Source organism: Mustela nivalis, assembly GCF_964662115.1.
Source record: "Mustela nivalis genome assembly, chromosome: 10".
Lineage (NCBI taxonomy): Eukaryota > Metazoa > Chordata > Mammalia > Carnivora > Mustelidae > Mustela > Mustela nivalis.
The window spans coordinates 40,033,983-40,047,985 of NC_139029.1; the positions used below are offsets into that span (position 1 = coordinate 40,033,983).

General features: G+C 43.3%; 1 protein-coding gene across 5 annotated transcripts in view; it reads right to left on the minus strand.

The window, feature by feature from the left end:
• ORC1 (origin recognition complex subunit 1) overlaps positions 1-14,003 on the minus strand; it is a 29,562-nt gene that overhangs the window by 9,004 nt on the left and 6,555 nt on the right. For all 5 annotated transcript variants that reach the window (XM_082688406.1, XM_082688405.1, XM_082688407.1 and 2 more), the window contains 8 exons: positions 11,828-12,010; positions 10,370-10,684; positions 5,593-5,959; positions 4,579-4,683; positions 3,788-3,983; positions 1,299-1,396; positions 627-728; positions 39-210 (listed from right to left, as the gene is read on the minus strand). In XM_082688406.1, the coding sequence (XP_082544532.1) occupies positions 39-210; positions 627-728; positions 1,299-1,396; positions 3,788-3,983; positions 4,579-4,683; positions 5,593-5,959; positions 10,370-10,684; positions 11,828-12,010 (1,538 nt within the window). The remainder of the gene's footprint in view (positions 1-38; positions 211-626; positions 729-1,298; positions 1,397-3,787; positions 3,984-4,578; positions 4,684-5,592; positions 5,960-10,369; positions 10,685-11,827; positions 12,011-14,003) is intronic.

Sequence of the window (14,003 nt, forward strand, 5' to 3'; positions counted from 1 at the left end):
AACTCTATTTTCCAAAAAGCTGCAACAGCTTTACTCACCTGCAAGATCTGCACATAGACCTGATGGGGCTCTGTCAGCTTCATGCCATTGACCTCAACGTACTGAAAGGGAGGAAGGTCATTTGCTTGGGCTGCCTGCTGCAGGCAGCGTATCACCTCGTGCACAGTGGCGGTCTTCCCTGTCCCAGGGACCCCGGAGATGTACATGCACCTGCGGCAAGAGGGGAAGACCCGCGGGCTGAGTCTGTGCCGGCTGCCTCACACCATCACCAGTTAGAAGCATGGGGATGTGTGCTGAAGGAAGGGCCCAGACCCCTGAAATGCGGAGGAGGGAGCAGTAAGGACCACCCTTGGAAGCTAGTTAGAGCAAGACCTGGTTACACAGAATCATTCATTCTATGAGCAGTGCTATAGGCCAAGAAGACTTTTTTTTTTCTCTGAATGACAGGCATTTTCTTCCTAGAGAATTATTTTGACAAAAGCTGCTTTAGAAGCCTTCAACCTTCAGCAACAACTTTGCCTGTTCTCCTGACGCTAGGAAGACCATTCGGTTGAACTGTGACACCTCAGGTGGAGCCAGCAGGAGCCTTTTCCCCAGACCGTCCCGTTGGCCTCAGCAGGACTCACCCTCCCGTCCGGTCCAAGAGTTTGCTTTCCACAAAGTTGTAGATGTTTTGGAATTCCTGTTCCCGACAGGGAAGAGACTCAGGTACAGCGGAAACATGCAGCCTACAATCAGCAATAAACAATGGGGAAAGAGGACATTTCACCATCTACTCAGTAACAAATGCGGAAGGCTTATGTATAGTTTCTATGTGAAACTTCAATCAGAAATCCACAGGAAATGCCTTCATTCGGCCTCCTAATCCTTTCTCCATCCAAATGACCCAACTGATAGGTTCTAAACAAGGGTACATAACCCCTGGGGAGCTTTCCTCAATTACAGGGATGGCCTTCATCCCATGAGAGATTCTGATTTACTTGTTTTCTGGGAAGATGTTGGCTTATGTATCTTGAGAAAGTTCCTGCATAGTTCTAAAGGGTACCATGATGGAAAAGCAGTATTCTCCTTCATCAGCCACCTTCTGTCCCTGAGCAAATGGTGGTAGAAGCCTACTCTCTGAGAACCTGTCCACATTATCCCACCCAGACACTGCTGTTTCTTCTCTCTAAACACACGTGTTCGTTTTACTCTCTACCTTTATCATGTACATGGAAGGCTACAAATTACTTGTTTGATGTAAATGAAAGCAGAGACCCATTCCCGCCTATCTAACGGGGGGCCCCCGAGAAGCGCACCTCAGCCGGGCCTCCTCCAGCATGCTGGCTGGCTCCTGGGCAGCCTGGTTTCGGCTGCGGATCTGAGGAGTGGCATGGCGTGGCGTGCCGGGCTTGGGCTGTGTTCAAAAAGAGAACAGATTTCAGAAGAAAAAGGCAAAGCAAAACCCCATCTAGGACACATCAGCAAGTCTGATTCATGAAACTCTGACAAAAAGAATGGTGAATACCTCTTAGTGCATTTCCTTTTAAAGTACCACGAATCTCCCCCTCTCTCATGTTACAAATACTATTCACTGGCCGGACACAATTTCTTTTTTCTATTTTACACACAGTCCTGGGATTTGAAAACATTGTCTATCTGAATAAAGAATGAATAAAAGTAAGAAGAGACTCTTAATCTCATGAAATAAACTGAGGGTTGCTGCGGGGTGGGGAGATAGGGATAAGGTGGTTGGGTTATGGACATTGGGGAGGGTATGTGCTATGGTGAGTGCTGTGAAATGTGCAAGCCTGATGATTCACAGACCTGTACCCCTGGACAAATAATACATTATATGTTAATTTAAAAAATGAATGAAAGCATGGATTAAATACTATTTAAAAGTAAAATATTATCTTGAAAGACAAGAAATTTATAAGAAACCCTAACTACTCTGCCCAATACACAGTAGGGTAGGAGGCATAAACCAAGGTTGATCCATAGGTTTCTCCTCTAGATTTGTTTGAATATACAGTCAAACTTTAGCTCAGGACTTCCATAATCCAGAACTGGAAAGATATCACCAGATTTTTCCACTCCCAAATCCCAGGTTCTATCTAGGCTGACCAGCCCATCTCTTTTCTTCCTTGTTGCTGGCTTACTAGAGTGGACCTGCTACTCCATCTTTCTTTCCACAAAGCACTCCCTTCCGTGGGGGCATTTCCCCTACCCACCTTCTGATCTCCCTAGGCTACAGGGTAACAGCCTCTCCACCCCTTCCTCAGGCAGAAAGCACTTACACCCTAATAGTTTTCTATCTATTACCTTTGTAGAAAACAAGAAAGGAATACCAAAACCTTGCTGAGAAGGTATCGTACACTTTGGTGGACTTCTGAGCTTTTTATCATGCAAAAGATGCCATCACACCCTAGTATCCCTTGTTTTGGGTAGGACCCCGCAGATGACAGATGATACGATCAGAACCTTGATCTGCTATTTGCAAAATGAAACTCCAGGTAGAATGGTCACTAATCCAAAAGTGATCTATTTGATTTTCTTCTCTGAAGGTCTCTTTTTTTTTCAACCCAAGCCCAATCACATTTTTCTTGATATGGAAAAATGGAGATCAGCTGTAGAAAAAGTATCCTAACTAGGCATTTCCTAAAAACAATAGGCTCCCAGAGAAGAGTTTCCAGATCAAAGACCCATACACTAATGCACTCTGAGAAGGTCATGTTAACATTAATAAATTAATGGCCCTGAGAACTCCTGTGACAATGAACCAGTTTAACTGTGTGATCCAAACATTTCTGAAACATCATCTGAACGTGGGAAGACCTTCTTTTAATTGATTCAACATTCTACTAAAATTCCACAGGAAGCAGCAGAGATGTCCATTCCCCTCTTCCATCTTACTTTACACAGTTTATTACCAAGACCTTAGTCGTGCTTGTTTCTCAGGTGAATCAGGTGGCACAGCAGAAACAACGTAACGTAGCCCAGCAGCCCTGGATTCAAGATCAAGTCTGAGCAACTTGAAAGAGGACTTCACTGCCATTTTTACCTTAGTCTGTACTTTCTGATTTAATTCTTTCCAGCTTATCTCTTAACGTGGGCAAGGCATTGCATGACAGGAACTGATAAGCAATAACCACTGCCCTGGCGCCAGCAAAACCCTGCAGGACCAACCTCCAGACAGTGATGGCCCTGACTTCCCTGACCGCCAGCACATACCCACCCGCCTTTGTCTCCATTCCCTTATATCAACCTAGAAGCATCTTCAGTACTTTGGAGAGTCTTTGAGAGGTCGGTCTGCTGTCTTCCCAGTGTTGGCCTCACTGAAATGAACTCCCTTCTTGTTTCACCACCACTCATCTCTCTGCCTTTGGGTTTTGTCAGTCAGGGGCAAGTGGCTGAACCTGGTCTGTTGGGGACCCTGGGAGCTGGGCAGCTCTTGCACCCTCGGGCCCTGGCTACACAGATCAGGCATAAAGTACTCTGCTAGCATTTGTGGAAAATGCAAAGACAAGGAGCCAGGCCTTGTCCCTCCCTCAGGAACTCTGGTTCTTGGCTATTTGGTTTCATATCGTAAAAGGAACTCGGATTCAAAATCATTGCTACTGGATTCATTTTCAGTCCTAGGGTTCACTTAGATCTTTTCCTCTATGAATATTCCAGCTGGAGTAACTTTGCCTATGACAGACCTGTGCTCAGAATCCAGCTGTGACTAACTGTGTGACCTTAGCCAACACAATTTTAGAATTAAGAGAAGACGCTTCGGTGGCAAACAAACCTAAAAGAGTCTTACGGTTTTCTTTGGTGTCTTTGAGGGGGTCTGTAAGGATGACTTCATGGAAGAGCATGGGTCCTTGGACACCTGACTAGATGTTCTCCTTGAGAGGGTTGGTGTGGGAGTCTCTTCCTCCTCACTGCCAGAGTCTGAAATCTCTGCTGCCGGCAGAAACTCCTCTTCTTCTTGGTCACTCTTACTGTTACCTAAAAACCTGAATGGTGGGACACATTATTTTCTGATATTTAGCATCTAAATAAAAAGCTCTCTAATAGGCCACTGTGGACTAGAAATATTATAGAGTCTTTTCTGCAACCAAGTAATAGAGGATGTGTTCTGCTTCTTGGACCCTTGCTACTGTAATGCTCTGCTAAGGGCTTTACTGGTAGTCTCTCGTTAAATTCTTCGACAACCTTGTGACTTGTGAATTATCACTCCCATTTTATAGAATAGGAAACTGCAGCTTAGAAAGGCAAAGTAACCTTCCCAAGGTTACACAGTATGACAAAGCTTAGGTTTAAATCCAAGTTGCTAGAATCAAAGTTCATGCTTTTAGGCACTGCACTAACAGTCTTGCTGAATGTGAGTATAGGGCCCCAGGACCCCTCTAAACCCAGGGCACTATTTCTTGCCCCTTTCAAACTATGACATTTCTGTGGAATTAACATATTCCCAGACATACTAAGTAAAAGGCAAATTAATGGAATAGCAAATAACAAACAAGAAACATAGGAGGCTTTAGGAAATGAGATTAGAGATACTATAGAGAACAGTGACAAACATTTTCCACCTGCTAAGAACAGGCTTACCGAAGCTGCTGTCTAATCCGATTCAAAGTCAAGACAGAACTCTTCCTACGGATCCGATGTGGGGTAGAGGTAGGTTGTTCTGGAGCTTCTGGTTCTTCTGCCTCCCTGCAAGGTATCACAGCACGATTACGAGACATAGTTTTGGGCACTAGGAGTCAGTGGTGGGCTCCTGACTGGCTCCTACTGTTTTTTATAGCTACTTTGGAAAGATTTGGATTTGGAGGGAACTAATCACACTTGGTTCAAAAACTTTGTAATTCAAGTCTGACTCAACACCAAAGATAAAGTTTGTCTGAAGCTTATCATTCAAATCAGACTCATGACTTCACCAGCTAAAAACCAGAATGTACTCAGGCCAGGCAGAGCTTCTTACCCTCTTTAATTACTGAGGCATCAGTGGATTTACTGTCCAGACTCAAGGCAGGCAGAAGTGCAGCTATGTATTCAATGCAAAGCATTTACCAAGCAAACCTATTACAGACCAGGTGCTGGTCTGAGCAGGAAATATGGCCATGCGTGATTTCTGTTTTTCATATTATCTGTGCTGCCCCTTATTTACAAACATTGTCTCGTGTCAAACTGCAAAGTTTGATCTAGATGCATTATCTTCTTGTACCATATGTATTTGGGAATGGTTTCCAGTCCAAAAAAAACCAAAGCGAAAACAGACTAGGAAAGTGAATATTAATATGCGGTAAAGAGCTTTAGCAGGACTGTGAAGCAATCCAGGTTTGGGAAATTATCTCCTAGAGCAGAGATTCCAAAAGGACAACCAAGTATATCAGAATCATCCAAGGACCATTTCCAAATGCAGATTCTTGGGCCTAACACTCAGAGATTGATTCGTCTGGGAAGAGGCTCAGAAATCTGTATTTTGGAAAGGTTCCCAGGTGATGCTACAACAGTCAGATTTGAGACCTGCTGCTCTAACTTGAGCAGCCGTGTCCCATACATTCCAAATCACATAACAGAGCTCAGCTTGCTTTGTGGGAGGCAGGATAACGCCCAAGTCACCTCTTTTTGATGCTATCTGGTTTCAGAACCACGGAAGGCACTGCCGAGGATCCCCCCCCCCTGGTAGGGGTAAGTCTTCTTTCCTCACTAATCTCTGTGGTTTTCAAAGCTGGGACTCGGGTTCTCAGGATCCTGTGACAGTTAGGTGATGCCTTCTTGTCATCCGCAGCACATGAGCTTTGAATCTCTCCAGTTTTCTGTAGGGTTTTCAGAGCTGGGGATGAGGTATGAAGTCCATCAGGCTGAGACCTCTTAGTAGGTGAGGTGATCTCAGAGAAGGCCACTTTTCGTTTACTTCTTCTGGGAGAATCCAACAAGGTCCCTGAATTCTGCTGGGAAATCCTAGTGCTAGGGGTCCTAGGGAATCCTAATCCCAAGAGAAATCACAATGTATGAATTTTATAATAAGCACCATGCACAACCTCAATCTCATTATAGCTAAATTCATCCACTGAAGTTACACAAAGGCATGAATTGCCCATATATATTTAAAAAAAAAAAAAAAAAGGAATGTTGCCTCATTGTACTCTAGGGTCAGTTACTTTATTATCATTTTTTTTTTCTTAGAGAGAGAGACAGACAGCAGACATTCATGAGCGGGGGGAGTGGCAGAAGGAAAGGGAGAGAGAGAATCTTAAGCAGGCTCCACACTCAGCACAGAGCCCAGTGCAGGGCTGGACCCTGAGATCATGACCTGAGCCAAAACCAAGAGTTAGGTGCTTAACTGACTGAGCCCCATGAGTTGCCCATATTTTTAACTACTCCATGCTTTCTTCCCCCAGGCTAGCTAGTTCTTTTGTTTTTCATCTCTCCTAAATTCCAGGGTAATTTCCCCAGTTAGAGTCATAAGTCAACTGTTAAATCAGCTTTTGTGGATAAATATTCAGCAATTTCCCTGAAGTAATCTATCAAAGGAGTGCTTCTTCTTATTCTTTTTTTTTTTAAGATTTTATTTATTTATTTGATAGAGAGCACAAGTAGGCAGAGAGGCAGGCAGAGAGAGGAGGAAGCAGGCTTCCCGCTGTGCAGAGAGCCCAATGCGGGGCACAATCCCAGGACCCTGAGATCACGACCTGGGCCGAAGGCAGAGGCTTAACCCACTGAGCCACCCAGGTGCCCCCATTTTCCCCTTTCTGTTAAAAACAATTAATCCAAAACATTTTCATCATAGCCCTCTCCTCTAGTTATATAACTGTGTCAAGTCCAGATTTCTTACCCTGTCCAGGTCCTGTAAAATCAACAGTAAAAAAATACTGCCATTTATTTCTACATGGTGATGTTGCCAATTATTTCTTTAGTAATCTTTTGGTATTTCCCAAATTTTTTTTTTTTAAAGATTTATTTATTTATTTGACAGAGAGAGATCACAAGTAGGCAGAGAGGCAGGAAGAGAGGCAGGCAGAGAGAGAGGAGGAAGCAAGCTCCCTGCCGAGCAGAGAGCCCGATGTGGGACTCAATCCCAGGACCCTGAGATCATGACCTGAGCTGAAGGCAGCGGCTTAACCCACTGAGCCAGCCAGGCGCCCTCCCAAATGTTTTATATGTTTATGCTCAGCTCCTAAATACACATTATACAAAGGAGCTATCAAGAACACAGACAACCGGGTGCCTGGGTGGCTCAGTGGGTTAAAGCCTCTGCTTTCGGCTTGGGTCATGATTCCAGGGTCCTGGGATCAAGCCCCACATCGGTCTCTCTGCTCAGCAGGGAGCCTGCTTCCTCCTCTCTCTCTGCCTGCTTCTCTGCCTATTGTGATCTCCATCTGTCAAATAAATAAATAAAAAATCTTATAATTATATAAAAAAAAAAAGAACACAGATAACTTGGAGCACTTAGGTGGCTCAGTCGTTAAACGTCTGTCTTTGGCTTGGGTCATGATCCCAGGATCCAGAGATTAAGCACACATCAGGCTCCCTGCTAGGAGAGAAGCCTGCTTTCCCTCTTTCCCTCTCCCAGTCCCCCTGCTCATGTTCCTGCTCTTGCTCTCTCTTGCTGTCAAATAAGTAAATAAAATCTAAAAACAAAAAACAAGCAAAAAAAAACCACAAATAACTTAAACCCAGTGAACTTGTTACATACACAAAGAATTCAGGATTGATGACACAGAATAGGATGAGGATGAACTCTCAGAACTGCCACAGGGAGGCTTCAAATACATTGTAAGTGAAAGAAAAATAAAATTATATGCATGTTTGTGCATATGTATGTGTGTGCATACATGTGTATCTGCTTATGTCTGCAGAAAAAAGAAACCAGAAATAAAACTGATTACTTACAAAAGATGGAAAAGAAACAGGGTACATGGGCAAAGAAAGGAATGGGGCGTCTTTTGAGTACTCTTTTTTTTTTTTAAAGATTTTGTTTATTTATTTATCAGAGAGAGTGAAAGCACAAAGGGGGTGGGTGGGGGTAGGCAGCAGGCAGAGGGAGAAGCAGGCTACCCACTGTGCAAGGAGTCCAACACGCAACTCAATCCCAGGACCCTGGGATCATGCCCTAAGCCAAAGGTAGATGCTTAACTGACCGAGCCACCCAGCATCCCGAGTATACTTGTTTTAAATAGCTTTGAATCTTATTTTAATGTTTAATATGCTTAAAAATTAATCAAAGATGGGAGAGACCCTAAAATTAAACAGAAATAAAAGAACCTAACTGCCTATCATCAATAATAAAACCATCAGAAGGAAAGAAAAGCAATTAAATTAACTTTACTCCCTCAGTGGAATATATTCTAAAGGCATAAAGAACTGCAAATAAATTCCAAACTTCAGTTGGTAAGTTAACTACCGGTAGTAGTACTGGGATAGCAATTGTGAAACTACTTCGTGTATATCAGGATCTTGAAGAAGGGGGTACAACTATAGAATATGGGAAGAACCCTGTGGTACAAATGAGAAGTATTGGTATAAATTTAAGAGTTTTAAAATACTTATTTCTTATCTCTTCCACTAAGGATCTAAAAGCAAGGTCACCTTAGTAGCAAAGTTTTAGAAGTTAAACTTAATTGTCTGGTTGAGCCCTATAACTTCTAAAGCTTTGCTACTGTGGAAAACAATATGGAGGCTTCTCAAAAAATTAAACAGAGGGGCGCCTAGATGGCTCAGTCATTAAGTGTCTGCCTTCAGCTCAGGTCATGATCCCAGGGTCCTGGGATGGAGCCCCTCATCCGGCTCCCTGCTCAGCAGGAAGCCTGCTTCTCCCTCTCTCACTCCCCCTATTTGTGTTCCCTTTCTCACTGTCTCTCTCTGTCAAATAAATAAATAAAATCTTTTAAAAAAAGCAAAATAGAAACATTATACCATCCACAATTCTTCTTTTGTGTAGTTATCCAAAGAAAATGAAAACACTAACTTGAAAAGATATGTGTACCTATATGCAGCATTATATACAATATTCAAAATATGGAAACAACTTGAAGTGTCTATTAATGAATAAATGGATAAAGATATACAGACACACACACAAAGAAATATTTTTCAGCCAAACAAGGAATAAAATCCTACTATTTGCACAACATGGATGGATCTTGAGGGCATTACACTAAGTGAAATAAGTCAGACAGAGAAAGACAAACACTGTATGATCTCACTTAAACATGGAATCTAAATTTTAAAGATTTTATTTATGTTTGTCAGAGAGAGAGAGAGAGGATGCGTAGAAGCAGGAGGAACAGCAGGCAGAGGGAAAAGCAGGCTCCCCACTGAGCCTGATTTGGGGCTCGATCCCAGCACCCCGAGATTATGACCTAAGCCAAAGTTAGATATTTAACCAACTGAGCCACCCAGGCAACTTGGAATCTAAATTTTAAGGACTTATTTATTTATATTTTATTTTATTTAAAGATTTTATTTATATATTTGTCAGAGAGAGACAGAACACAAGCAGAGGGAGCAGCAGGCAAGGGAGAGGGAAAAGTAGTCCCCCCACTGAGCAGGGAGCCCAATGTGGGGCTCCATCCCAGGATCCCAGGATCATGACCTGAACCCAAGGCAGACGTTTAACTGGCTGAGCCACCCAGGCATCCCTCTGAACTTTAAGAAAACAAAACTAAGCTCATAGATAAAGAGAACAGACAGGTGATCACCAGTCAAGGCGCAGGTGAAATGGATGAAGGAGGTCAGACTAAGTCACTCATGAGGATACAGTGTGCGTGGCAAGATAACGGCAACTAAAGTTAAGAATACTGTTATTGCATACCTGAAAGTTGCTTAGAGAGTAAAGCCTAAACATTTTCACCTCAAGAAAAAAATATTTTAACTATGTATGGTGAGAGATGTGAACAGATTATGTTGTATATCTGAAACTAATATAATGCTATACGTTAATTATACCTCTCAATCTTTTAAAAAAAGGAAATTCTGATACCTGCTACAACACGAATGGTCCCTAATGACATTATGCTAACTTAAACCAGTCAGAAAAGGATGACTACTATATGATTCCACTTAAACGAGGTATTTAGAGTAGTCAAATTCAGGAAAAAAGAATGGTGGTGTTTGCCCAAGGATGAGAAATGGGGAAATGGGAAGCTATGGTCTAATGGCTACAGTTTCCATTGCAGAAGATGATGGGGATGGCTGTACAAAAATGTGAATGTATTTAATACCACTTAACTGTACACTTAAAAATGACTAAATGCTAAATTTTATGTGTATTTCAACATCTGTCTACTCAGTACTTGGTCCACGGGGGCATTAACTGGATATTACAGCATGAGTTAATATTTTATCATTTTCCATTAGTCTCAGTATTGCCCACTGTGACCCATCTTGCACTTACCACCAAGCTCCAATCTCTTCTTTGCCTTTGGGGTGATAAGATGGGAAGGAGTTTGGCGAAATTTGGAGGTAGAGTGCCTTGATTCAATCCTTTTGATTGCATGCTCTGCTGTGGTCGAAGAAGGGCTTCCCAGGCCCTTGGTCTTGGCTCCCACAGGCTTCTGGCACCTAGGACTACTTTCTTGTGGCCGATCAAACTCTGCAAATAGTTCTGGCGATAGTGGCCTGAATGTCTTCTCATTCCAAGATAGTTTCACAAAGAGTGTCTCCTCATTTCTCACATCCACAGGTATCACTTCATCTGGGCCTAAAGCTACTACCTGAACAGGAAGAAATGAGAACCAAATAAGCCAACAGATGCTTCATGAGAGCTATGATTAAAAAGCACTTACATCTACATCCCTACCTGTGATGTCCCTCTACCAAACTAAAGAGGCATATTTCCAGACTCCTGCTTATGGAGTATGATATCCATACCCCATGTTGCTTTCTTTCCCAGTCCGATCTATTCACTCATGCCAAATTTCCCCACAACTTTTCTAAGCATGCTCCCCTGCTGAAGTCTCTAACGGCTCCTTGCTACCCCAAGATCTGATTATTACACTGGTTTTGGGGGCATTCTAAAAATGGCCCCATGTTACTTCCTGAGTGCTCAGTCCTCTCCCAGATGGCCTTCCATCACTATCCGAGATTGGCTTGTCGCAGTCCTGCTCCTCTCCCCCATCATGCTCCCGCCTAAATACCCCTCTTCCCTCTCTGCCTTTCTAAATCAACCCATTTTGCTGTTTCAACTTGTCTATCTGCCTTTCGCTCCTTCACTCTTTTAACTCAGAAACAAATTGTTTTGAGGCATATGTTATGCTGGACTCATAGACTGGGAAAATCTGACTGGTCATGCTAGACCCAAGTCTCTCTGCCCTACCATTAAATCAAACTTGGGACCACACTTCATATCATATGATCCCCTATTTTGGGGGGCCTGAAGTAGCTTAAGAAGTAACCTGTATCTTAGTCTCCAAACTAGTGTCTGCATTCATCCTGTAGTTCATTGGAACCTGATTTATCACAAAATCCCATAATACAAATTTGCCCTTAGCAACTAACACCCTTCGTACTGATCCACTTAAGGTGAAGTCCTCATTTAAGCAAGCGTATCTAGCCTCGCAATGCTTTGAGCCTGCCACAACCACATCTTCCCACCGAGATTCATTTGCTAATTCCTGCTTATCCCTTGGGTCACAACCTAAATGTCACTTCCTCCAGGAGGCTCCTAACACATGCTAAGTGCTCTTGATAAATATTTGTTGAGATGAAGTAGGCAGCAAGCAGAAAAGATAACAAACAGGAAAAAATTCATTTCTGTGGGGTAAATTAGAGCCAGGAATGTTTCTGAGGTCATGCAGTTCAGGAGGCAGCCAGAAATAAGCTTCAAGATAGAACCCGAGTATCAAAGCATCACCTACCTGCACGTGGTCAATGATGGTCTCAGCACTAATGTTGCTGTTACAGGCAGGGTAATCATACCAGAATATCTCCTGTGCAGCAGGCTCCCGGCCTAGCAAATGCCGTTTACTGGCAGGAACTTCACAGAAACGGATAAACCACTGTACTCGAGCACGTTTCTTAGAATGAAGCTCAGAATCTAGGAGGGATAGGTGCAAAAGGGAGATGCAAGAACATTTGTTAAGCACTTCCTGTGTGCCTGACACTGTGCTAAGCACCTGATAATACTTGGTTAACATATTTTTAAAAGATGTTATTTATTTATTTGACAGAGAGAGACACAGTGAGAGGAAACACAAGCAGGGGGACTCAGAGAGGTTCAAGAAGCGGGCTTCCCACCGAGCAGGGAGCCCAATGCAAGACTTGATCCCAGGACACCGGGATCATGATCCGAGCAAAAGTCAGAAGCCTAACAACTAAGCCACCCAGGCACCTCGATGAACATATTATTTTTAATCAGCACATTAACCCTTCAGGGTAGGTACTATGGCCATCTCCCTTTAACAGACAAACTAATCAAATTACAGGGACCTTAAAAAAATTTGCCAAAGGTTACAGGACCAACCAGCAGCAATCTGACTCCACCCAGCATTCATGTCCTTCTCACTTGGCTGGACTTCCTAATAAGGTTATTAGTCATCGAAGAAATTACAAAAGGCACTTGAGAGGAGAAATTCTAATCAGAGGCAGTGAACAAACCTTATGAATGAGTGACTATAAAGAGGCCATCAAAAAGCAGCAAAATAAAAATCTTGACAAAACCTAAAGCATCAGTCATTGAGGTGACTTCTGACAAACACATGCTTGCAATTTTTAGCTTTATCTTTGCAATATATCATTAACATCACTCTGTACCAGCATTCGGTCCAACTGAAAGGGCACACGCTCATTAGTGCCACCATCGTCATCACCTCTTCTCTTCCCCAGCGCTCTTCAGAGAAAGACTGAAGCCATCAAAGGAGCACCACAGACTCCAAACTCTATACACAAAGGCCTGTACCTTAAATACAAAAGCCCACAGTGCTGAGGTGCTCCCCCTGGTGGATATTCCTTTGATGAGGTTTTCCTCCCTTCTTGTCAAATATCCTTCCTATCTCTGTAACATGAAATATCTTCATCCTCTCACCCGATCAGTTTTGTAAGCATACAAACTGCCACAGGAATAACTGCCGCATCATTCCCCTCCTAGCTTTTGGAAGACACAGTTTTGTGTAGTTTCCATTTCTTTTTAATCCTCCTTTTAGAACTCTGTCCCATTCCCACCTTTCTGCACTCTTCTCTGCTTTGCAGAGCGTTAAAAGCTCAGAAAATCAGTTGAGGGCTGTGAATGCAGACATGCAGGCTCTACCTTTCCCTTTGTTCCTCCAGCATTAGGGGGAAGTCATGGCTTTCTGTACTTATTGATCTCTGGGAAATATCACCTTTTGTTCTTCCAGCCTTTTCAACACTATACACAGGTCTAAAGTGTTTTTGTGTTCCTGACTGAACATCAACTGATAAACCTTCACAATCCAGTTTAACTCCTCCCTTGTAAAAAAGTTACACTTGCAAAATTCTTCACTCACTTCCTCATGTTAAAAGACAAGTCTGGGGGGCGCCTGGGTGGCTCAGTGGGTTAAGCCGCTGCCTTCGGCTCAGGTCGTGATCTCAGGGTCCTGGGATCGAGTCCCGCATCGGGCTCTCTGCTCAGCGGGGAGCCTGCTTCCTCCTCTCTCTCTCTCTGCCTGCCTCTCTGCCTACTTGTGATCTCTCTCTGTCAAATAAATAAATAAAATCTTTAAAAAAAAAAAAAAAAAAAGACAAGTCTGGGGGCGCCTGGGTGGCTCAGTCAGTTAAATATCTGCCTTTGGCTCAAGTCATGATCCCAGGATTCTGGGATCAAGCCCCCCGCGCAGGGCTCCTTGCCCAGAAGAGAATCTGCTTCTTTTTCTCCCGCTGACCCTCCCTCCCGACTCGTACTCTCTCTCAAATAAATAAGTAAAATATTTTTTAAAGAAAATCTGTATTATAGGGCACCTGGGTGGCTCAGTGGGTTAAGCCACTGCCTTCGGCTCAGGTCATGATCTCAGGGTCCTGGGATCGAGTCCCGCATCGGGCTCTCTGCCCAGCAGGGAGCCTGCTTCTCTCTCTCT